Source organism: Felis catus, chromosome B1 (assembly GCF_018350175.1).
Source record: "Felis catus isolate Fca126 chromosome B1, F.catus_Fca126_mat1.0, whole genome shotgun sequence".
Taxonomy (NCBI): domain Eukaryota; kingdom Metazoa; phylum Chordata; class Mammalia; order Carnivora; family Felidae; genus Felis; species Felis catus.
The window spans coordinates 160,371,366-160,398,179 of record NC_058371.1 but is presented as its reverse complement, the minus strand read 5'-3'; the positions used below and the strand labels follow the sequence as shown (position 1 = coordinate 160,398,179).

The window sequence follows — 26,814 nt, the reverse complement described above, 5'->3', positions numbered from 1 at the left end:
ACTGATTCAATTATTTGTTCTTTTAGTAAATATTTACAGATAAATTGAGTGAATAAATAAATGCAAGGATGTCTATAACATGCTAGACACTACATATCACATATCCTGGATGTATGGCAAGCAGGAAGAACATGGTTCCTGCTCTCATAAAACTTACAGTCTAGCAGGAGAGAAAAACATTTTTAAAAATCACATAAATAAATAAATATCTAATTTAATTTCAATGACAATGCTGTTGATGAGTGTTCTGATTGTCATACCAGTTTTTGGGGTTTTTTTTTATTTTGTTTTTTGTTATTGTCGTTGTTCTCCATAAGGGGACTAAAACACCCAGGAAATAATTTTTCAAGTGCAAAAGAGGGAAATAATGTCTTCTCTGAAAGTCCCCTTCTGTGATGTGGGCCCATTATCTCATTCTCTAGGTGGAAGTGGAAAGTAGTTGTATCCTATTGACTCTACCTTCCACCTTTCACATCCAATTAGGTGCCACAGCTTATTGATATTATCATCCAAATATATCTTATGTCTCTATATTCATGCCCTCTTCTCCATTTCTATATCTAAAAACATAGTACTAGTTCTTCAGTACTCTACCCAAAGTGTTTTACTAGACTCCAAAATCACAAACAGAATAGGAGATATGAAAGTAGGAAAGGATCCTAGAGATCGTTCTTCAGATGGGAAAACGGAGGCTCAGAAAGACAAGTGTCTCACCCAAGATCCCACAACTCAGCCTAGCCACAGCCATGTCATTAATTTTTCTTTAGAGCAGCAAATACGGAAGCCATGGAACACTATTCACTGCATGCTTACAGTCATTCCCAGACTCTTCTTCCTTGTTAGAAACTCCCCTTTCCCATAATAGGAACCAAAAATGACAAATACTTGCTTGCTAAGGATGGCCAGGTGACCCAGCTATGGCCATCAAGATGTAAAGGGAAGTCGCTGTCTGGTTTTTGAGAGTTGCTTCTGACATAAAGAGAAATCAAGAAGAGCTACCAACCCCTGGCCCCCTTTCTTCCTGTTCTTGGGGCTGAACAACAGCAGCCTAAGGATAAAAAGCCAACAGCTGAGAATTAGAAGGACACAAAGCACTTGGGACCCTCATCTATAAGCACTGAGCTTGCCTTGAACCTGCCTACTTGCAGACCTCTTATTATGAGAGATTTTTTGAAGTCTTTCCTACTCATAACTCCATGTCATGTGTTCTATTACTTGCAGCTGAGTGCACCCTGGATGGTCACTGCTTTATTTCTTTATATTCCAACTAACCCTCTAAGCTCTACAGGAGCAAGAAAATGACCTATTTTTTTCATTGTATATTCCAAGTTCCTAGAACAGAGCCTGGCATAATATCAACACTTGAAAAATATTTGTTGAACGAATGAATGTCTAAAAAAAAATCTTCACAGGCTATTTCTACAGAATAAAGTCCAAAGGATTAATCAAGGCCCTTCCTGATCTGGCCTCGATCTATCTTTCCAGCCTTGTCTTTTACTTTCATACATGCTACCTCTCAGGAAAACTGGACTACTTCTCGTCCTCCCAAACACACCCTGAGCATTCTGATGCAGGGCTGTGGCTCACAGTGGCCAGTCTGTGGAATAGGCTCCTCCCCCTCCTACACTTCAATACTTTTCTCTCCTCCTTCAAGCTCCAGATCTTCTCCCATAGCGCTTCCTCTGATACTTTCCAGGTACAGATATCTTTTCTATGTTCCTTTTTCTTCTGTGCCATTTATCACTTTTAAACATTCATGATAATTATTTGGTGTACTCATCTCAATTAGATTATGAGCTCCTTGGGGACAGAAAATCCACCTTCCCAAGAAACAAACATAAAGCTTTGTCCCGGCAGATACCTAGTACATTTTTCTTTGTGAGTAGGAGAATGAACAACATTAAAGTGAGCCCACTGAAAAAATAATTTGGACCCAGGAGTTGGTGCTGACTTTCGCGGAAGCAAAGGTCTGGACGAATTGCAGGAGGGGAGAGGAGGGCAAGGGACTTGTTGGAAGTGTCAGGAGCAAGCACTGATGCTTTGTCTCCTGCCGATGACAGCAAAGTTCTTAATGGAAGATGATCCCAATCAATAGGGCCAGACAGCTGATTTATATAATGGAATCAAGCTGAAGCAGTGGTCTTCCTCTGCAGAGTGATGTGAAAGGGAAAAGGCTACTAGACGAGAATAACCAAGGGACTCCACAAGTACAGCTGCTGGTGTTCAGAAATGTGTTCCCCATCAGCAAACCACAGGAGAGCTCCAGAGAGCAGCCTACTTCAGCCTGGATGCTGAGGAGGGACGGTGGGGCGAGTGTTGCTGCTGGATTTTGGCTGCAGCTGCCGCTGCCGCTGTCGTTGGGCACGCACCGCAGTGAGGGGTCTGACCGCATAGACTGTTCTGCGGAGCCTGGGTCTGGCCAGGAATGAGAAGTTAAAGGGCGAGGGCTGGGAGGAGCAAACCCAAACAAGAAATCTAGGGAGCAAAAGGAGAGAAAGGGTGATCTCGAGCCAAGACATCAGGCCAAGTGGAACTGGAGGCAATGTCATCATTGGTAAAGGAGGACTTGGAGAAGAAACTGTTTAAGCCACTCTCCCAGAATCTGTACGAGTTTATTGAAATAGAGTTCTCCGTCCAGGACAGGTATTACCTCTGTGTGTCAGGTAATCTATTCTTTCTGTGATCACTTCAAAATGTAAATAACCCCAAGGTGCCTGGGTGGTAGAGGGACATTTCTGTGTTTGTTTTCCTGTAAATTAACAGCACGTGTATCTTCTGATGATAGAGCTTAACTAACTATGCCAAGTTTAGGAATTTGGATGCCACAGAATTTTGTTTTCAGTGCTAAAATGGAAGACAGAAAAATAACATCGTATCAAGAATATTTTGATTAATTGTTCAGAATGAAAGTAGGTTTGTGTTTTCCTGATTTGATTATTTTGTCTCCAATCTTTTATTTAATTCACTTGCATGGTATGCAATCTTAATGTGTAAGAGCTCATCTTAAAAAATTCAACAGAGAGCTTTCTGTATATTTTTAAATACACTGGAGAATTGAGTTGTACAGCTCTATTTCCAACCAGTCTGGACAACTAGGATTCTCCTTTTTCATGCTAGGAAAAGAAAAAGACCTTAATTTTACTTCCTGGTAGTTTATTTTGAAAGGATTTTTAAAAATCCTTTCTCTTCTAGGAAGTATGCTCACAGAAACAATACTCTAATCGTAGAAATCAGTTCATGAAGATGGAACTGTAAGGATAAGGGGCTGCTCTCTAACTATTTAAAATATGGATTTTTCCCCTGTGTTTTTAAAATTCACAAAAATTGTCCAAATGTGGGAATAGGCTTTTGCACTTAATTATGATTTGCTTAACCTGTAATGATTATGCTGAATTTAGACAGAAATGCTTGTGCCATTATCAAACTTAATGTACAGCATTCCCTTTTCCCAATCCCTGTCTTTTAATACTTTTCAGGGGCTTAGGAGGAAAGAGCTCAGAAACTCTAAGTGTTCATTATGGACTTTCTTTTTTTAAGGCACACACCTCAGTATTTTCAGAAAACAACTTATAATTCTTTTCCTGATAATTGCCTCAGAAGGACTCTCTAAAGTTGTCAAGACGGAGTACTCTGAGGGAAGTAGAACAGATGTAAATGAAGTGCTAAGAATTTTTTTTAATTCTATCATTCCTAATAAGAACAATATTTACTCAATAATAAGAATACTAATATTTATCTAACACTTTACTTAGCATAGTTTGCTGTATAAATACAAAGTTTGGGGACTTGGCACATCAGCAAGGTAAAAAACTTAATTGGCCAGGAAAAAGAAAGAAATCAAATTATGGAAGAAAAGTCAAGCGAAATAATTTTAGAAACTGTATCGTACCCATGAAATCACTATATCTTAAAGCATTTTGATTTACTATATTAGAGAAGATGCTTATTCCAACATTCATATTTAGTAATTGTATTCCTACTATGATCTTCTTTATAAAGTTAATTACCCATCATGTATCATTAGCATACACATATTTTTAAAGCAAACTTATAAAAATAAAATAATCATAACAACGCATCTAACTTACCAGATGTATCTTAATTCCTCCCTGCAACCATATAATAAACTGAATTTATTCAATCTGGCATGAAAAAAAAAATCCCCTAGAATTAAACTTTTGAAAATGGATAATGTCTTTTCTTTCTGTTGTCATTGAGTTCTAGGAAAAATACCGTGGGCTGGGGTTAACTGCTGGTTTTTGTGTTTTTTGTTTTTTTCTCCATAAGTGACATGAATCCTTTTAACAAGGATCAGAAGGTCAAGGGATTAGCATTGTTAACATGGGTGAAGTCACCCTCTTTAGGGTTCAGTTTTCTCATCTGGCAAATGACCAAGTAGAGGAGATGATCACTTTTATTAGTAAAATTCAATGACTCTCCTGTGTAAGAAGAAAAAAAAAAACCCACCACAAGGTCCTCTCAGATGTGAAGAGAAACAATATTGTGATATTTCACATAAAAGTTAAGATTATTAGTCATATTTGTTCACTAGTTTTTTATAACTCTCCTCTATATCACATCCATCAATCTGAGAGCATTTTCCCTAAGTATAATATCTATTTATGACCATTTCAAATACATACAGGCAGAATGGTAATTTAAAGTGAAGACCAATGTGATGATTGATAGACTTTAATCTTTGACCCTGCTTTACTCAGAAAATTTCTATCTATATGAATCAAACAGGTCATATCACAATTATTGAGGCAGGTAAGTCCAGATCTTGGCCACCGTCACAGAGTAGAAACACTCATAGTTATTATTTTCTCTTTACTTCCTATAATCTAGCAGTTCTAAATTTGCAAGAATCAAAGGCTAGAGTAGCTGAATTCCATCATGCATTTTTCTTTTTTCTTTTTTTTTTTTTCAACATTTATTTATTTTTGGGACAGAGAGAGACAGAGCATGAACAGGGGAGGGGCAGAGAGAGAGGGAGACACAGAATCAGAAACAGGCTCCAGGCTCTGAGCCATCAGCCCAGAGCCTGACGCGGGGCTCAAACTCCCGGACCGCGAGATTGTGACCTGGGCTGAAGTCGGATGCTTAACCGACTGTGCCACCCAGGCGCCCCTCCATCATGCATTTTTCAAACTAAAGAAGATATGTTTCAAAAAGTTACATTTTCTTTTTTTTCTTTTTTTATAATTTTTTTAATGTTTATTTATTTTTGAGACAGAGAGAGACAGAGCATGAACAGGGGAGGGTCAGAGAGAGAGGGAGACACAGAATCTGAAGCAGGCTCCAGCCTCTGAGCTGGCAGCACAGAGCCTGATGCGGGGCTCGAACTCACGGACTGTGAGATCATGACCTGAGCCGAAGTCAGACGCTTAACTGACTGAGCCACCCAGGCGCCCCAAAAAGTTACATTTTCTATATATCTGATCAGAATCTGTCTTTTGGAGGGGTCTTACAACCAGATGATTGTGATTTACTGTTATCTTGATCTTTTACCTAATTGGTGTAAAAAATCAGATGTCATGAACCAAATCTCCCTCTCTGTATTTTGTCAGGATTCACATTGAGGATTTACTGGCACCTCAGAGTTTGTAAGGTCATTTCTCCTTGGGATTAGCTTCCCCTAGCCTAGAACATCATTATCCACATCAGTTAAAAGCAGCACTTCTTATGGAGGAGGGAGGAACCTATAATATGCAGGCACTAGAAAGGGATAAGTCACTTGTGCAATGGTGAGTGCAAATGAATTAAAGAACTTTTGAAGGACTTGAAAGAGTATACAGAGCTTTTGCCATAATTGAATGGGAAGGGCGTGGTAGAATGGATCCTGGAATGCTTGGAGTCAGTCAGATCTGTTATAAAACCTGACTCTACTTTGCCCACCTGCCAGTGTGAAATTCGGGGCAAGATAATTAACTTCCCTGGTCTCAGTGTTGACATCTCTGAAATGGAATAATAACACCTACATATGCACATAGTGCTCTCTTATTAAATCCTAACTAGGAAAAAACAAACGTGATAAATTATGCTCCAAAGAAACAAAATAAAAGGTAGGGTTAAATTTTTTAAATATACAGAAAAATATATTTACTGTGAAAATGTATGCTGAGATATAGTTATGTAAATAGTCTATACTATAAATAAATACTTTAATAAAAATAAAATACATACTAAACATGTATAAGTATTGTATTTAATATATAATGAAGAATATATATTATATATTTTATAAATAAAAATTATATACGTATTCAGATACATGTTATTTCAAGTATTCCTATATACTTAGAAAAACATTTTCATTCATAAATACTAATTTGAAAATAAATGTCATTTTCTAGATATGAAAACAGTGTGTATAAGTTCTCTATACATACTACATTTTAATGTTAGAACAGAACTTCTCTGTGAACCAGAGAATCTAACAATTTTGTCAAGCCATTGACAACAAGAATGGTGACAATTAGACTGTTAAATAAGAATAAATTAACAAGAAAAAAACAAAATATTAGAGACTGTGTGGCTTATAAACAACATTTATTTCTCACAGTTCTAGGAACTGGGAAGTCTAAGATCATGGCACCAGTAGATTCAGTGTCTGGTGAGGAACTACTTCCTCAGAGACCACCATCTTCCCCGTAGCCTTACATGGTGGACAGGGCAAGGGATCTTTCTGAAGTCTTTTTGTAAGGGTTCTAGTGCCAAATCACCTCCCAACATTTCTGTCTCCTAATACCGTCATCCTGGGGGTTAGGATTTCAAAAATGAATTTGGGGGAACACAAACTTTCAATCTATAGTACTCAGTAGAGCCCCAAAAATGATTTTATTAAAATATTTCTAGGAAAAATATTATTTGAAAGTCGCTTTTTTAATGAAACCAATAATAGCATTCTCAACAACCCCAAGACATCATCAGTATATTGAGACATTTTCACTGAGACTTTCTATCTTTTATCTTGTGGTAGTTTTTTCGTATTACTTAATTTCAATGATGGAAACAATTATGTGATACTAGGATTGTAAAATAACAGTCATTTGTTTATTTATAGTGTTTCTGTGCAGCTTAATCGTGAGCTACTATTTTTCTTCTATCCTGTAAAATTATATTGGTTCAATTAGCCAACGTTCTTTCCATTTAGCCTTATAAATGATAGTGACTATTTTGCCATAGTAATAGAGGCAGTTATTCATGGAAGTGTTTATTTTGAAATTAACAGCGAAAATAAATACTTGGCCTGAAGTTAAGATCGTAATTCTGAAAATGCTAAACTAAAATATTAATATTGAAACAAGTTATTCTGAAGTTCTCCGGGTCTCTAGATATTACTCACTAAATCATAATTACATAATGGCACCTCTGATGTTACTAAAACCAACTCTGTAACATTTTGACTATATAAACACATTTCTGTTTTAAGACAATGTGATAAGTTTCCACTTTGCCACTGCATTAATGTGGATATGGCCATTTAATTTTAGCCAGCAGCAGAGCACAAGTATGGAAATTAAGGATTGGGTCCACTCCAGCCTGAGTAGACTTCTTTGACTCTTGGCTGAACACAGTTCCTGGAGCCTCCTTGACTCCAGAGGAGGCTACTTTTGCCAAATTAAGTAGTCTGTACTGTCTCTCTGCTGCATCATTGTATCAAAAGGTTAACTTTTAAAGATGCTTATTTTCTTAGTTTGTTAGTGGGATAGTAACCGTTAATGTAAGAAAACTTGATAACCAACAGATTCTACCTTCTCAACATCTCTTTTCATTCTTTACAGAACTGCCCAAGAAAACTTTCTAGAATTTAAAGCTCAGCCTATTTACCTAAAATCCTTCAGTGACGTCCCTCCCCCCAAGTTTCCCCTCCACACACAGAGCTCTCAGATTAACATTTGAACGCCTTACCTTAGCATTCTAGACCCTTCTGGAACTCCCTCCTGCCTAACCTGTTTCCTACCACCTATCCACCCTCACACTTCATGCCAACATACCGGGTATCTACCATGACTGAAAAGGGTCAAGTATTTCATGCTTTTGTACACATACTGTTCTAAAACTTCCTCTACCCCTTTCTTCATTCTCTTAACTCCCACTGCCCTGTACAACTCAGATTACCCCCTTCAAAAAGCTCTCCCTGACCCCACCAGTCAGATGAAGATGTCCCTTCTTGATTTTCCTGTATTACCTGGTCCATGTCTCATTCACGGCACTGTGATACTGTGTTTTCTTTCTAAGCCCCTACTCTCTGTAATCTCAGGGACAGCAGGAATGGTGCCTTATGGGAATTCATTTTTTCCATGCCTAGCACAGGGCTTTGCACAAAAGGGGCACTCAAATATTCATCAAAATAATGAGATGAATCAGTGACCCTATAGGCAATTGGCTAGTTATCAAAACATGTAGATGAGGCAGCGGAATTTGCTTCAAATTACATTTTCATATAGTATCCAGTTATCTCTCCGCATAAGCATCCTCTCCCACACTCTAAATAGCAAGTGAGACAGCTAGCCAGAACAAGAACATTGTCCTTTAGTTCTGAGGTGCAGCCTTTGTCTGAACAGACACAATGTCTTCCTGGTGGAAGGAACTGCCTCCATCATCTTGTCCTTAATAAGTATGACAGAATCAACTCTGCCTCCACTGCAACGCACCATGCTAATGGCTTCTTTTCTAAGCCTTTCCTCTTCCCAAAGCTAACATCTAGATCAGTGGAAACGGACCTTTCTAGAGCTGGAGAAATGTACATGGGCAGGAACCCACAAATTTTTGCACACCATTTGTTTTTTTGATGCCAGGTTCAGGTCTTCTGTTCTGGATCCTTTCCGGGACATGCCCCTCAACCACTCCCTTTGTCCCCCAAAATACACTATCCCTACTCTTCCAAACTCTTGGAATATATGATCTAAATCATAGCCTTTAGTCTCTTTCTGTTTCTTGTTTTAATCCTACCTAACCCTGGAACTGGCACACAGTAAGCTCTCAGTATTAGTGCATGATGGAGATTCCTGCAAGTTGTCTCTGCCTTCACCATTCCAGAGAAACTGCCTTCAGGAAAGAAGTCAATGGCATTCCCCACACCAGATTCTGTGTCAGGTCTGAACTCTGCTTTACCCAACAAAATGACTTCACGGGATGATCTCCAATTTTTTAAATTCTCTGTCCTTTTGATTTTCATAGCATTGCATTGTTGGGCTTGTCTCTTCCCACATCATCTTCTCAGACCTCTCTGCTGGCACATTTTTCTTCTCTGCTCTGTCTCCCTTCTTTGCTCTTTTCCCTATGAACTTGGTCTTGGAAACCTGTCCACACAGAAAAATTCCAAGTCTGTATCTCCATTCCTAAACTACAAACTTCCAGAGCACCTGGGTGGCTCAGTCAGTTAACCATCTGACTCTTGATTTCAGCTCAGGTCATGATCTTAGGGTTCATGAGTTTGAGCCCCACGTCAGGCTCTGCACTGACAGTGCTGAGCTTGCTTGAGATTCCCTCTCTCTCCCCCTCTCTCTGCCCTTCCCCTGCTCATGTGCATGCTTTCTCTCACTCTCAAAAATAAATAAATTAAGTTTAATAAAAAAAAATAACAAAGATGTTGCCTAAACTATAAACTTCCATCTCCTTCTTTTCTGAGATAGTTTATGGACACCTCATCTGTATGTCAAAAACTAAAGTTAGTATTCTGCCCAACCAGCTCACCCTCCATACTTCCCTGTTTTGGTTTCCATCAGGTGTTGTCATTGCCTCGTTTGAAATCTTACTCGGGTGTGCCATGTCTATTTCCATTACCCACATCCTGTGCCTGGATTACAACAACAGTTTCTTACACGAAATGAAGCACTTTTAACAATTACAATTACTGCAAACCATCTATGTCCATCCATCTATGTCCTTTATATACTTTATCTTAAATTGTTACACCCTGTGAGTTTGTAGAACTCTGATGTCTACTTTCCAACATGAGCAATGGAGGTTTAATCTCTCCAGTCTCCAGACATGAAGTCATTCACTCAGACCACACTGTAAAGAGTGGCATCATGATTTGCATCAAAAATATCTAAAGCCAGAGCCCACTAAGTCTTGATGCCTTTTCCAGGGACCTCTAGTCCCTCCTTCTTTTCTTCTTCAATGTATCTTGTGCATTGCTGCTTCCAGAAAATACTCCTTTAATGGGGGCACCACTGTACTAGCCTCCTGTTCAAGGAGAAAAGAGACTTATGAATGTGTATAACTGTATGAGCTTTCACTGAAAACCTGACAGAGTGCCCTCTTCTTAGATTTGTCAACCTGCTCAGACTCCCCTCTCTAGAGGACTGAACTCACTCAGCAGCTCTAAGCTCAACTGGTTCCCTTAATTTCAGTATCATTTGCACCTTCAGAGGATGACTACCCCCTTCCCCAGTCCCAGTTCTGGAGCCCTCGCTGCTGAGGCCAGCATCACAACATTTCCACCAGGCAGAGGATTCAGATACCGCAAGTCCTCAGTGGTTTCTGTCCCTTTTCAAATCCATAGATTTTCAAAACATTTTCACAATCTTCTCAGACTAGTTAATCCTATTGCTCACCATATCCTAATACCAACCAATCTGTATACTCCACTTTCTCTAATCCTACCTGGTGATGTTTAGTTTCTATTGTCCATTCATTTCCTCATGCTGTCCTTCACCTATAAACACCTTCAAGTATCATCTCTGCCTTCCCAGATAGGACCAATTTTAAATCCTGTATCAAATTCTATTTCTCCCATAACTATAGTTATTGTTTGTATATAAACCATAACTATAATTATATAGTATATATAGTATATAGTTATATAACTATATAGTTATATAGTTATAGTTTCTCCCTTAACTATTCCAATCCTCCCCCTTCTCAGAACTCCTGTTGAACATATATAGTCTGCTGTACATTGCTTATCTATCATTATGATTATATCACAATGTATTGCTTTATATCTTCTTAACTAGGAGGGCATACCAAAGTGGCACTTTCCAGAACCAAAAGAGAGTTCCTTAAATACAAACTCCAGTCTCACTCTTAGAGGACAAAACCAGCTTGCAACTTTCTAAGATGTCTAAGTGACATCCGTCTTGAAAGAAGTTTATAAATATTCATTTCCCACAGCTACTTCTTTGTAATATACCTGTATACTTGGGGTGCCCATGTGGATCAGTTGGCTAAGCGTCTGACTCTTGATTTTGGCTCAGGTCATAATCTCACGGTTCATGAGTTCCAGCCTGGCATTGGGCTCTGCATTGACAGCGTGGAGCCTGCTTGGGATTCTCCCCCCACCCCTCTGCCCCTTCCCTGCTCGCTTTCTCTATCTCTCAAAATAAATAAATAAACCTTTAAAAAGTTTAAAAAATAATATACCTGTATACCATTATAATATATATTTTATGTGCCTCATGTGTGTTAGCAGTCTAGAGGGCAGGAACCATATCTCATACTTGTATCCCTCTGCCATCTGTAATAATTCTATCAGGTAAAAAGCAGGTACTCAGTAAATACTCCTTTCTTAACTCATTGATAATTTTCAATTCAGGAGTTCTAACATCAAATGTTGATTCTTCTAATGTATTGTTATGAGACCAAAGACAATGTTTTTAAGGCCAAGAAAGGATTTCCCTCATTTTTTTCCACAATTAAATAAGCAATGACTTTCCCATACCTTTCAAGGTATAATACTCAAACTTTCTGTCTTAATGGCACATTTTGAATGCTAACATTTGGAGACATGCTAGAGAAGACTAAAAATCTCAAACAATACGGGCACCTGGGTGGCTCAGTCAGTTAAGCATCTGACTTCGGCTCAGGTCATGATCTCGCGGTTTGTGAGTTTGATCCCTGCAAGTTTGAGCCCTGCGTTGGGCTCTGTGCTGACAGCTCAGAGCCTGGAGCCTGCTTCAGATTCTGTGTCTCCTTCTTTCTTTGCCCCTCCCATGCTCATGCTGTGTCTCTATCTGTCAATAATAAACAAACGTTAAAAAAAATTTTTTTTTAATCTCAAACAATTCCAAACAGGTCAACGGTAGTTGTGATGCCCACACTTCTCCATCACAAGTCTCACATCAATTTTTTTTTTCATTTTTTTTCACTGTAACTTTAAAAGAGAAGATACAAAGTAGTACTCGTATGGTCACTCTTCAACACTGCGTTGCTGTGTGAGCAGAACTGTTTGCTTTCCCGACCTCCCCACTCTCTCATATTGTTATAAATTAAAATTCCAATTTGTTCTGGTAAATACCTTGGCATTGACTGTATGCTAAAGCAAAGCCTCTTATTTCCTGCCAGGAGTCGAACCCCATTGTCCACCACAAAGCTCAGAGCTGACAGCACATAGCTCAGTGCTCCATCTGACAGATATTACCACTGGCAGTCACAGCAGTCTGTAGCCACAATTGTAGCAAAAATTAAATTAACATATGGAGCAAATTGGGCATACTCATGAAGGCTCAGATACATCAGGGTTCATAATTGGGGTGCCGATATAACATAGGCTCAAACTCATTATATGAAAAGGAGATACATAAATACCAAAAAAGTATTAAAAGTATAACTTGATGAATAATTTATTGTCTTCTAAGAGTTTATGTAAACTGAGTGTTTTTTTCTGTCCTACAGTGACCAAAACTGAAGAAGTAAAAATAATTATGGTGAAACACTACAGAATAGGCTTAGATGAAAAATATGAAGTAACAAAAAAGTGGTCTTTGAACGATCTGCAGATGATTGATGGAAAAGAAGCAGATACTGTAAGTGTTATGTTTTGTAAGGGAGATGTGGGATCAATATGCCAGAAATCTTTATGTTCAATATCCTCTTTCATATTCTTGGCATGTACTAAGTGTTAAGATGACATATTGTTTTAAGTGGCTGGGTTATTTGGCTGGGATAATCTACTGGGTTTTTTTGTTCTGTTTTTCTGAGTTTAAGCTTGAATTTTTGTCTACTAAATTTAAAAACATCTTTCCCAAGGGCTTGTTAACAGGTTAAACACAATCTGCCAGTCAATCCTGAAACTTTAAATACTTGATGGTTTCACCCCCACTCTCTCCCCACCCCAAGTTCCTCCATTAAATTTTGGGAATTCCTTTCTCATCTTCTTGAAACTACTGTCGGTTAGCCACTTCATCCTCCAGAAAAACCAATAACTCTAAAAATCCTACAGCCTTAGAGACGAAAGGGGGAAAATGGTGTATGTGCCTGTCTCTCCACGTGACCACATAATAAGTGGTTTCCTATCAGTCTCTCCTTAAACTCTTCCACTGATGGGGAATGTGTTACTATTGAGGAAGTCCATTCAATTTCTGATTGCCATACTTGTTTTTAAATCTCCTACTATGTTTAACCAACATCCACTTCACTCTAACATCCATCCATCAGTCCTAGTTTTACCATTTGGAGCCACGTAGAGAAAATCGGATCCTCTTTTTACATAGCAGCCTTTCCAATATTTGAAGATAATTATACTGTTCCCTCAGGTTTTCTCTTTTCTAGGTTAAGTGTACCCATTTTATTCTTTAAATAACTTTCATATGAAAATCAAATAAGACAATATGACAGGACAATGCAAATGCTAAGAGGTCATAGCATTGTTATTTTTACTCCCCCATGCCATTGCTTCAACACCCTTCACTACACTATTTTCTCTCCTCTGGAATACTTCTGCTTTTCCAGAATTAAATACAATACTTTAGAACTAGCGTGACTAGTTTGTATTTCCTTTGATCTGAATTCTTTACTTCTATTAAACACTAATCTAAAACCTCAGTTCTTTTGTGCATGAATTACCATTTAACCTGATCTGCCATACCCTCTACTTGCATAGAATAAAATTTAAATAAGGGTCCTTGATGATCTGGCCCCTTTATTTCTGGTCATTCCCCTTAAACTGTATACATCCACAGTGTTTAACCACTGACTCTTGAGGTTTATAATGCCCAGTCACCTCCATCTTTCACCCCATTCCCAGATTCCCCATTGGGTAAAGTCCTACTCATGCTTCCCTTCCCCCATTGCATTGTGGATGTAAATGTATTATAGACATAATTCTACAAACTGCAATTGTTGACTTACTGTATGTCCCCTCTGGATGGAAACCTCCTGAAAAACTGAGACCATTACTTTTGTTTTTGGTTTTTTATCTTTTATTGTAGCCTTCTGCCTGATAGATAGTAAGCACTCAATAAGAATTTGTGTTTTTGGTGGATCAATTAGAATTTAAGCTTTTTTATTCTTAATCCTAGTAAATATCATATCCTTAGTTTGGCCTATTGTTCCCATCTATCAAATCTTTTAATACTTTTATTTTTTAATATTCACTGTAGTATGATGCAGTTTTTTTTAATGGGATTTTTGTTATAAAGCAATTACAATTAAATTTCAGTAGGTAAACAAATGTTCTAACGGAAGTTGAATTTATGGTGGTTAGAATGGTTTGTTTACTCTTGTGTCCCTCTGTTCTTTTTTTTTTTTAATTTTATTTTTTATTTTAATGCAGATTTAATGAGCACAACATTTAGGACTTCATTCAAGTCAATAATAAATACAATGAAGCAAGCAGAGCTAAGTGCCATCTGGGTAACCTCTGGGTAATTGAAAGGTTACTATTACCACACTTGTAGTACTGCTTAGTAAACTCACCAGATGCCAGGAACCACATGAAGGTCTTTTCATATATATCACATAATCATCACAAAACCCCAATGAATTGGATTCTATTATTACATCCAATTTTTAGACGAGGAAAATGAAACTTGAAGAGATTAATTGACTTGCCCAAGGTCACAAAGCTATTCAGTCTTTTGTGGGTGGAGTCAGACTTTACCCAGAAATCTATTAACATGTCTTCTTTGTACTGCTTGTTTAATGTCTCTATGTATTCATATATTCACTCATTCACTCATTCATTCATTCATTCATTCATGGAGAATTTGTAGTATCCCAGGCTTTGCTAGGCTTTGAAGATAGTGGTGAAATAGACAGACATAAGCACTTAATTCTGCCTTCCTTACTTATTTACTTGATTATCTAGTCTGAATTCCTGAATTTTGCCCTTATGATCTTTACTGAAATCAATATATGCTATCTGTTATTACCCTGACATCACCTAGGAATCAATCGTATTTTAAAAATTTGGTGTGTTTGGCATAACTTCTTGGCGAAAGCATGCTGGATTTCATTACTTTTTTTCCTAAGTACTTACCTAACATTTTTCTGATAATACATTCTACCTAAAAGTTCAATACTTAGGAAATAGTTAAGCATATTATTGCATATCAATAGCTGGAATGTCACATAGCCATTAAAAATCATGTTTCCACAAGAATGCCTCTGAACACAATTATTCACCACTGAATAAGTTTTTTAAAAGTCGGCCAAATACAAAACTTCTTTGTATTATTATCTCATTTCGCATATTTAGAATATTGCTTTTTTTCTTACGTTTGTTTATTTTTGAGAGACAGAGAGAGACAGAGCACAAGTGGGGCAGGGCAAAGAGAAAAGGAAACACATGATCCAAAGCAGGCTCCAGGCTCTGAGCTGTGAACACAGAGCCCAACGCAGGGCTCGAATTCAAAAACCGTGAAATCATGACCTTAATCAAAGTCAGATGTTTAACCGACTGAGCCACCCAGCACTCCTAAAATATTGCATATTATTGAAAACTGAAATCTGAACTTTAAATTTGAATACAAAAAAATACATACAGGTATATGTATGTGTGTGTGTATAGGTATATATGAAAGACACCAGTGCTTTAATAATAATTATCTCTGTGTGATAGGATTACATATTTTTAAAATTATTGTTTCTTCTTTATACTTTATGTACTTGCCAAAATTTCTATACTGCATTGAATTTTATCAGAAATCAATGTCAAGTTCACTAATCTAGTTTCAGGAATTAACCATCCCCATCTCATTTTTTTGCCCATTTTTCTTTCCTTTCTCTCAAATTCTCAAATATTGCTGATGTCATAATGACTTTCTACAAGCTTGGTTAGTGCCTGGGGTTTCATTCAGCAAGGCTGTCAACTTAGATTCCATAGAAGCAGCTCACTGTGCTCTATTTTCTCCTCATGTCCTGGCCTTAATTCCATCCCAATCTTGTTGATTCTTCCCTTTCCCATTGAAGATCATCATCTTTGATAGTGAACTAGATACAAAAGAGAAGCTGAGTGTTTCTAATTTTCTCACCCTTTATGACCTCAAACTACTGAACTACCAGAAAAAAAAAAAAAACAACTATAATATCCACAGTGCAATTCTTTTAAAGATGAAATGAAAATATCCCAGGTGTTCTGGGAATTTCTACTTTCTCTCTCTTGGAATTGAATCTTCAGGAGTCAGCAGTTATTATATTTTTCTCAATAGCAATGGCACAGCTTTAAATAGAACAATTTTGAGCCAGAGAGTTGTCAACTTTAAAATGGAATGGAATTGAAATTGAAGTCAATTTATAAAGCAGAAATCAAAAGGACTGGGGATTTGGAGAGTGATGTGGTATAACAGGAGAAAGGATGGTGTAATAAAACATGGGGCTGAGTTGATTGAGATCTTGGTTCTTATCCTGCCTCTGCCAACAACTACACATGTGACCTGGGCTTCACTTCTCTGGAAACTATTATCCCAGCTATAAACAAGAGATCACTGAGTGGTCTATGAGACCCCCTTTTGACTCTAGGATTCTATTGAAAGAAAGAACAAGAGAAGGGAGGGAGAAAGAGAGGGAAGGAGGGACTTACATTCTATGTACATGCCTGCTTAGGCTTCATTTATTAAGCTAAAGGAGAAAAGTAATCTCCTCTGAGTATCTTAAAAGCATAACCGGATATTTTCTACAAGATAAGGAGCAAACAATTCAGTAAGAAAACTATAAAGAGTGTGATTAGTATCTGATAATGGAATGGGTGTGATTTTCTTTTATTGAGATTTCCTGCAGAAGTGTCTTTCAAGCTGCAATTATGACAGCCAGGAAAAGTTTTGCAAGGTGTGGTTAAGGAGAACAATGCATTTAAAATTACAGCACTTCTGTACATTCTTTTTTAAAAGCATTGGTTTTTGTTTTTTGTTTTTTGTTTTAATTAATGGTATAGGGATGCCTGGGTGGCTCAGTTGGGTAAGCATCCAACTTTGGCTCAGGTCATGATCTCATAGTTCACGGGTTCAAGCCCCGTGTTGGGCTCTGTGCTGACAGCTAGAGCCTGGAGCTTCTTTGGATTTTGTGTCTCCCTCTCTCTCTGCCCATCCTACACTCACACTCTGTCTCTCTTTCTCTCTCTCAAAAATAAACGTTAAAAAAATTGTTTTAAAAAATTAATGGTATAAAGCAAGGTGGTATTAACACCAGTATCACAATTTGGGGTGGGGGGAGCAGGTTTGGGAAAGGGAAAGTCCTTATTATGTAATTTATATAATGAATCTTATGTAAAATTCATAGCAACCTTTTCTTAAATGAGCAAAAAAGTGAAGGTCAGGTCAGATCAGATAAGTACTTTGTCTATGGTTACATCACAGATTCAAAATGGTTATCTAACTTCAAAACTCATATTCTTTCTCCTGCCTCCTGCAAGAATTTTCCTACTTAAAAAAGAAATTGCCAAAATATAAGCTGTTTGTATGTAATATTTAGATACTAGATGGTAACTAATTATTAATAGTCTGCTTTGGTCTCTTTCTGCCTTCTTGTCATTCAAGGCATTGTTTACCTCCACTTCTCTTTTGTCAGACTACTTCAAATCAGTTCAACACACATTTGTTGAGAACTTAGTAGTTGCCATGGCTAAGCACCAGGAACACAAAGACAAATAATTCAAAACATCTGCCCTCAAAAAGAAGGGTTAGGCAGGTAATGAATATGAAAGCACTTAGTAAACTGAAAAGCACATTATAAATGCAAGGTATTGTTGTTACTAATATTAGTAACAGTGGCAATTATTATTATTTTAACATATAGGACTTAGATGAGGTTTGATGTCCACTTTTTCTCAAAACACCTCCACTAGAAGTAGAGCAACAGTCTAGAGGCAGTTAATCAACAGAGGCAGTCTTGAGTAATTTCACAGTTTCAGTCAAATGATTTAATGATCCTTGCTATTAACTTCTAAGGTAATTCCTTGCTCTTAACTTCAAAGTCAGCAAGTTGGTGATTTGTAGCATGCCAAAGGCTACTCTTGCCATCTTGTATTTCCCCCTTCTACCATTGTAATGGCACAAGGGACTAACCTCCTAGTAAAGAAAAGGAGAATTTTTTTCTCCCCCCCCCCACCTTAAATAAGTGGATTTATTCTCTTTTTCCATCCCTATCCATCCTCTCATCTTCCCTGGGAAGACTTGATAACTGTGCATTCTTGGACATGTTTTGTTTGGAAAATTGAAAAATCACAGATGCTTCCAGAGTAATCTTTCATATTGTTGTTTTTAGAAGAAATATGTTTAAAGCAGGTAGCTTTGGAAATCTCATTTGTAGATTTTAGAAATATGTTTGATACTGATACTTTATGATCAATAAGCATGTACAAGAGAACATGAGAGAATCCCCCAGGAAATCTAACTACTTTCCTGGCTACAAACAAAATCATATCTCTCTTTTTCCTCTAGGACAATCCATTTTTTGATCTGCACTTCAAGAAAGTGTACAGTTTGGAAGCATATAGTTGTGCTTCTAAATATGCCTTTGCTCGAACTGTGAATAAGCTGAATCATGCATATCTTAAGAAGGACTTGCAGATTGTGAACTTTGATTCTACTTACATTAATGATGATTCCATTTGGTCCTCAAACAATAAGGATTGCTTGGTTCTTATGAGAATATGCTTTTATGCTTTCAATCTAGTATGCTTATCCCTGTGTCCCCTGCCACTCTGAAGATAAATACTATGTTCCTTCATCTGTATGCTATGAAAATGGTTCCCTAGATAAATACTGATAGTCATGATTTTGCTTTTCCCTTCATCAGTGACTATTATTTATATGAAAATAAAGTGATGCTTTGTGAATTGCAGTGGGATGTGTTTTAATGCAATCATTCAACATTTGGGACTTTTGCCTGTGTGTTGCTTGGTAACTTTGGAAGGAGTTGAATGATTTTGTCTATACCTCTATTTTACTAAAAGCATCAAAGTATCTTGAAAGGCCTAAATAAATGGAAAGACATTCATGTTCATGGATAGGAAAAATTAATATTGTAAAGATGTCTATACTACCCAAAGCAACTACAGATTCAGTGCAATCTCTATTATAATTCCAACAGCTTTTTTTTTTTAGCAGAAATGGGCAAGTCAGTCCTCAAAATCATAGACTTGCAAGAGGGTCTGAATAGTCAAACAATCTTGAAACAGAGGTACAAAGCTGAAGGACTCACACCTCCTAATTTCAAAACTTATTACAAAGCTACAGTAATAAAAAATTATGGAGCTGGCATAAGGATAACCATATAGACCAATGGGATAGAATTGAGAATTCAAAAATAATCCAAACATCTATGGTCAACTGATTTTTGATAAGGGTGTCAAATTCATTCAAAGAGGAAAGAATAATCTCTTCAACAAATGGTGCTAGATAACTGGATATCCCCAAGCAAGGAATGAAGCCCCTATCTTACAGCATACACAAAAGTCAACCTAAAATGGGTTAAAGACTTCAATGTAACACCTGCCACCATGAAATTCCTAGAAGAAAATATAGGAGTAAATTTTCAGGACCTTGGATTTGGCAAGGTCTTACACTATCAAAAGTATGAGTAACAGAAGAAAAAAATTGATTGGATTCATCAAAATTGTTTTTTACCAAAGGACATTATCAAGAAAATGAAAAACCAAAAAATGGGAGAAAATATTTGCAAATCATATACCTGATAACAGTTTAATAACCAGAATATATAAATAACTCCTGCAACTCAGTATCAAAAAGACAAACAACCCAACTTAAAAATGGCTCAAATAGACATTTCTCCAAAGAAGATATACAGTAAGCATAAGAAAAGATACTCAACATCATTAGCTACAGGGAAATACAAATTAAAACCACAATGAGATACCACTTCGCACCTACTAGGATGACTTTCAAAACAAAAAACAGAAAACAAGTATTGTTAAAGATGTGGAGGATTGGTGCCCTCAGTGTAAAATGGTACATGTTTACATTGTTTGTGGGGATGTAAAATGGTACAGCCCCTGTAGAAAACAGTTTTATACTTCCTCAAAAAGGTAAACACAAAATTATCAAATGACCCAGCAATTTCACTCCTAGGTATATACCCAAAGGAATTGAAAGCAGGGGCTTGAATAGATGTTTATACACCAGTGTTTACTGCAGCATTATTTGCAACAGCCAAAAGATGGAAACAACCCTAGTATCTATCAGCAGATGAATAGAGACACTAAATGTGGTCTACCCATACAGTAGAATGTTATTCTGCCGTAAAAAGCATTGATGTTCTGGTACATCAGAACATGTTGAAAATGTGCTAAGTGAAATGTCAGACACACACAAAAAAACAAATATTGTATGATTTTACTTATATGAAATACCTAGAATAGGGAATTTAGAAATAGAAAGTAGGTAGGAGTTTACCAGGGGTTGGGCAGAGCCCAAAATGGGGAGTTGTTGCTGAATGGTTACAGAATTTCTGTTTGGGATAAAGAAAAAGGTTTGGAAATAGATGGTGGTGATGGTTGTACAACATTGTGCATGTAATTATGCTGAATTGTACAATTACAAAATGGTCAAGAAGGTAAATTTAATGTTATATATATTTTACCATAATTTAAAAAATAATAATGTAATATGCTACAAGTCAACGAATTGTACACTTTAAATGGATGAATTGTATATAAATTATATCTCAATAAAGCTGCTTAAAAAAAGGACTACCTTTAGTCTATTAGAAGAAAACATGATTGAATTTTTTATGAACTGAGAGTGGGGAAAAACTGCTAGCTGTCACTCACATCCGGAAATAACAAAGAAAAAGTGATTAACTACATACATATAAGAAGACTTTGCATGAAAAAACTATAAATAATCAAATAACAAATGACAAATTTGGAAAAATGCAAATTATAACAATATACTAATATTTTTCATAAGTAGAGTTCTCCTAACTTGAGGGATTAAAAAGACCAACAATGCAATTTGCCAAAATATTAGGAAATGAGGGGCACCTGCGTGGCTCAGTTAAGTGTCTGACTCTTGATTTTGGCTCAGGTCATGATCTCACAGTTTGTGAGTTCAAGCCCCACGTTGGGCTCCATGCTGACAGGGCAGAGCCTGCTTGGATTCTCTCTCTCCTTCTCTTTCTCTCTCTCTCAAAATACATAAATAAACTTTAAAAAATTAGGAAATGATACAAACAGACATTTCATAAAAAAGAATTGCAAATGATATTTAACCATATGAAAAGATGCTTAACCTTGCCCATGAAAAAAGAAATTTAAATTAAATCTACAATGTGATCTTGTTTTTCACCTATTAGATTGGCAAAAACCCAAAACTTTAACAGTATTTCGCTGGAAATGGGAAAACAGTTCCTCTCATTCATTGCTGTTGGAAATGCAAAAGGGTACAAATCCTATAGGAAAGGAATTTGACAATATTTTACGAAGTTACATATACATTTACTCTTTGACCCAACAAATTAATTTTTTCTCCAGGACTCTATCCCAAAGATATTTTAGCAAAGATATAGAATGACACATGCATAAGGCATGTGACCTTGTTTATAAGAACAAAACTTTCAAATAACTCAAATATCCATTACTAGAAGATGAAGTGCATAAACAATGGCACTAACACACAATACAGTATCATGCAGCAGTACAAAGTAGAAAATAGTGAACATTTCAGGTGCACGCTGAGTGGGCTGTTGGCATGGGAAGCTGTAGGTGGGCTAATTAGAAGTAGGGTATCCTAGGTGATTGACTAAAGACACATATTTGGCTTTCTCTAGTTGGTCCTAAGTTAGAAGTGGAGGCCAAAATAAGGGAAGTTGTCAATTATTAATCAAGTCCAGGCCATTTGGGGCCCATTGCTACAGGGTTATTATTTGACTTTCTAGACTGACTGCTACAAACAGTAGTTTGACTTCCTAGATGGGTTATTGCACTTACTAGGTTGGCTTCCTAAGATGGTTGCTGCAAGTCAGAGTTCTATTTCCACATGTAGCCTGGCCATTGCCCATTGCCCATTCACATATTCAGAAATATCTTTTGTTTTTAATGTTTATTTGTTTTTGAGAGAGAGAGACAGAGACAGAGACAGAGCATGAGTGGGAGAGGGGCAGAGAGAAATGAAAATAAAATCCGAAGCAGGCTCCAGGCTCTGAGCTGTCAGCACAGGGTCCTACGTAGGGCTTAAATCCATGAGCCATGGGATCATGACCTGAGCCAAAGTCGGAAGCCTAACCAACTGAGCCACATGGGCACCCCATATTCAGAAATATCTTAATTATGGTGGTAGTCACATGACTATATATGCTTGTCAAAATCCACTGAACCTAAACCATATTCTGAAGTTTAAATTGTTAGTCGTAATATCGGTAATGTAATTTTGACACAATTATGAGAGTATTGAGTATTATAAGATAAAGCATATGTTATGTTAATGTCATTAGAAACTGAGATTTCAGGGGCACCTGGGTGGCGCAGTTGGTTAAGCGTCTGACTTCAGCCAGGTCACGATCTCGCAGTCCGTGAGTTCGAGCCCCGCGTCAGGCTCTGGGCTGATGGCTCAGAGCCTGGAGCCTGTTTCTGATTTTGTGTCTCCCTCTCTCTCTGCCCCTCCCCCGTTCATGCCGTTCATGCTCTGTCTCTCTCTGTCCCAAAAATAAATAAACGTTGAAAAAAAAAAAAAAAAAAGAAACTGAGATTTCAAGCTTAAGAGAGAGAATACACAAGAATAAAAATCAAAGAAATTAAAACCCTGAAGGAGTAAATTTAGCTGCAAACATTAATATAAACTTATTAATAGAAACTCATCTTTTAAAAAATAAGCACGCATTTTCTAGATTTGTCCACTCAGACCTTGAAACAAAGACATCACGAGCAATGAGCATCTTAGCATTCAGGAGTCATCTATAAATTCTAATCCTTTTTTTTTTAATGTTTATTTATTTTTTGAGTGAGAGAGCGAGAGCGAGAGCGAGAGAGAGAGAGAGAGAGAGAGAGAGCGCGCATGTGCACAAGCAGGGGGAGGGGCAGAGAGTGAGGGAGGCAACCAAGCAGGCTCCACACTATCAGCACAGAGATGGGGCTCGAACTCAAGAACCATGAGAACATGATCCGAGCCAAAAGCAAGAGTCAGACCCTTAACCCGCTAAGTCACCCAGGTGCCCTATAAATTCTATTTCTTACTGAAAAGAATGAAGACTGCTTAGAGAAATTACTGATTCTAGGCCTGGGGCAAAAAACGTACAAGGTGAACATGGGACGTTCTGATACACCAGGAAGAAAGGAAGCTATCAGAGTCGATTGGGGTCAAAGGACACAGGAGCCAATTTGAAGTAGTTCCCACTGGCCTAGGGTGAAGAAATCTGAGCATAACAAAGAAAATGACTATAACAGAATGAAGCAGCAAATATATATGAATTTCATAATACTAAAAACACCTCATTTATTGTCATTGGAACATCTGAAATTGATAAAGGAAAGATTCAAGCATATATTTAGACTTTTCTGTAGGAACTGTATTTCAGGTAATACATGATAGAAGATTTAAAGAAGAATTCCAAATAATAAATGCAGTAGGACTGCTGGAACTAGAAAATTGCCATTTTACAATCTCTAATGAAATAATGGATTTAGGCAACAATTCTCAATGACTGTTAAAACCATCAGGGGAAAGCTTATGGGGAACTTTGTAATGAAGGAACCAAGGTGACACCACCTGAACCCAATAAGCAATCTTAGTATCACTACAAATGAGTCAGCCAGCCTCAAGTACTCATGATGTGATGAAGTACGAAGTGCCCAGCGCCACCAGTGGAGGAGTCCTACTTAAAAAATGAACCTGAATCCAATCAATCTTCTAGGTCTAGCCACTGGATTAAGGAAATATGGAGAAGGAAGGCATAAGCTAAATGACACCCAAATACAGAATGTGAAATTCTGTAGCACCGGTGACGTGGTTTCTCTAACAAATCAATTTTTTTTTAAGTGTGGAGAGTGGGGAGGAGCACTGTTTATGATTATCTTATTTCTTAAAAGAAACTTAAGAAATATAATATCCAAATACACGTGGACCTGGTTTGGACCTGATTTGAATATACCAAGTATAAAAAGACCGTTTTTAAACAGGGAAATATGAATTTTTAGAGTATGACATTAATAATTAATGTTAATTTTGTTGTCTGATAAGGATATGGTGGGTATGTTTTATTAAAAAGTCCTTATATGATGAGCATAGGGGAAGAGAAGGAAAAATAAGATAAAAACAGAGAAAGAGGCAAACATTAAGAAACTCTTAAATACAGAGAACAAACTGAGGGCTGCTGGAGGGAAGGTGGGTGGAGGGATGGATTAAATGGTGATGGGCATTAAGGAGGGCATTTGTTGGGATAAACACTGGGTGTTAGTGTAAGTGATGAATCACTGAGTTCTACTCCTGAAACCATTATTATACTATATGTTAGCTAACTTGGATTTAAATTGTAAACAGTGACAGGGGAAAAAAGTCCTTATAAATTAGATAAGATAATTATATGCTAGGAGATTTACTGGTGAAATGTCATGGAGTGGGGATTTATTTTCAAATACCCCAGGTTTAGCTCAGGTCAGGATCCCAGGTTGTGGGATAGAGCCCCATGTCAGACTCCACATTGAATGTGGAGCCTACTTAAGAGTCTCATTCTCTCTCTCTCTCTCTCTCTCTCTCTCTCATTCTCTCTCTCCTTCTTCCCCTCTTCCCCACTTGCACTCTCTCTCTATCTCTAAAATAGAAAAAATATATATAGGATTGGCATAGTCTTATTGAAATTGGATTATGAATCCATGGGAGTTTATTATACCAGTCTCTCTACTTTTGTGTACATTTAAAATTTTTCATAATAAAACATTTAAAAATACTTGCATCTATCATTCTGAAACAAAGGTTGAAGATCACTTTGAAATACCATTGTCCTATAAAAGGAGGCAGAGTTCCTTGAGTAGGGCTGGGCAGGGAAAATACCAGATGAATCCAGAACATCTTGCGTGGTGCCAGAGGATCAAGAAGCACTCAAAAAAAAAAAAAAAAAAAAAAAAACATGGATGAGGGAAAAAAGACTCAGGAGACTTGAAATAGATCCCAATGGCCAGGGCTGGAACAATTTGAACAAAACTAATAATGGAAGTATTGGAACACAACCCAAAGAATAAAGTAAATATTAAAAAAAAAAGGGTAAAGTAAGTATCTATGAGCACATACTGATAGAAATGAATGAATGAGGGGAGAACGGAAAACTTTTCCTTATAGTATAATTCCAAATAATAAAAGCAGAAGGAATGAGGGAAACTAATAAATATATAACTAATAAATATAGAAAAATAAGAGAAGTAGAAAATCACCATTAAAACATGCAATAATAATTGCTGTGGGCAAGACCAACAGATGAATGCTAAAATTAGTGAGTGAAAGTTTAAAGAGAAATAGGATGTTTTCACAGCCTCAGAGTGTTTCCCTTAAAATATTCATTGACTAAAAAGGGGAAAAAATAAGAATTTTACAGTGACAGATACCATAGACACCCCCTTAGCCAGGGAATCAAGGTTAACATCACCCATAGTAATAATGGGACATATCAGTGTTGTGTGCCCGACATGTTGCAGAGAAAGGCACATCACCTCTGTACTATTCTTCCCCCAAATCCATAACATTATTATAACCACAAGAAAACATCAGACAAATCCAAATTCTCTGAGAGACATTCTACAAGGTAACACTCTTCAAAAGTATCAAGGTCATGAAAGATAAGGAAAGATTGAGTGTACTAGTTTGCTAGGGCTGCCATAACCAAGTACCACAAACTGGCGGAGCTTATGCAACAGAAATTTATTGTCTCACAGGTCTGGAGGCCAGAAGTCTCAGGTCAAAATGTTATCAGGATAGGCTCCTTCTGAGAGCTGAGAAGGAGGGATTTGTTCCAGGTCTCTTTCCTTGGCTTGTAGATGGCCACCTTCTCCTGGGGCCTCCACATCATCTTCCTTCTGTACACATCTGGGGCTACATGGCCCCTTTTCATGAGGACAACAGTCATAGTGGATTAAGGCCCGGGGTGCCTGGGTGGCTCACTCGGTTAAGTGGGCGACTTCGGCTCAGGTCATGATCTCGCGGTCCGTGAGTTCGAGCCCCACATCGGGGTCTGTGCTGACAGCTCAGAGCCTGGAGCCTGTTTCAGATTCTGTGTCTCCCTCTCTCTCTGCCCCTCCCCCGTTCATGCTCTGTCTCCCTCTGTCCCCAAAATAAATAAACGTTGAAAAAAAATTTTTAAAAAAATAATAAAATAAACAAATAAATGTTAAAAAAAATTAAAAATAAATAAAAATAAAAAATAAACATATTGGATTAAGGCCCATTCTAAGGACCTCATTTTAACTTGATTACCTCTAAAAAGGCCCTATTTCTAAATAAGGTCATATTCTGAGGTGCCTGGAGCTTAGAGCTTCAACAAATGAATTTGTTGTGTAAGGGGAGACACAAATTCAACCCCTAACACTTATGAACAGATGGCTTAAGGGGATGTGACAACTCAGTGCATTGTGGGATCCTAGAATGGATCCTGGAACAGAAAAGAGATATTGGTGGAAAAACTGGCAAAATCTGAATAAGATCT

At 37.3% G+C, this 26,814-nt stretch overlaps 1 protein-coding gene across 1 annotated transcript; it reads left to right on the top strand.

Moving 5' to 3' along the window:
- The first annotated feature begins 1,871 nt into the window (after positions 1 to 1,871).
- Positions 1,872 to 19,011, top strand: EXOC1L (exocyst complex component 1 like). The gene is made up of 3 exons (XM_019829488.2): positions 1,872 to 2,663; positions 12,628 to 12,758; positions 18,609 to 19,011. The coding sequence occupies exons 1-3, from the start codon at positions 2,543 to 2,545 to the stop codon at positions 18,873 to 18,875; spliced, it is 519 nt and encodes a 172-aa protein (XP_019685047.1). The 5' UTR covers positions 1,872 to 2,542; the 3' UTR covers positions 18,876 to 19,011.
- Positions 19,012 to 26,814: the final 7,803 nt, after the last annotated feature.

Coding starts and splice junctions, on each gene's coding strand:
- EXOC1L (XM_019829488.2), top strand. CDS start 2,543: ATGTCATCATTGGTAAAGGAGGACTTGGAGAAGAAACTGTTTAAGCCA. Junction 2,664..12,627: donor GTATTACCTCTGTGTGTCAG/GTAATCTATTCT, acceptor TCTGTCCTACAG/TGACCAAAACTGAAGAAGTA. Junction 12,759..18,608: donor ATGGAAAAGAAGCAGATACT/GTAAGTGTTATG, acceptor TTTTTCCTCTAG/GACAATCCATTTTTTGATCT.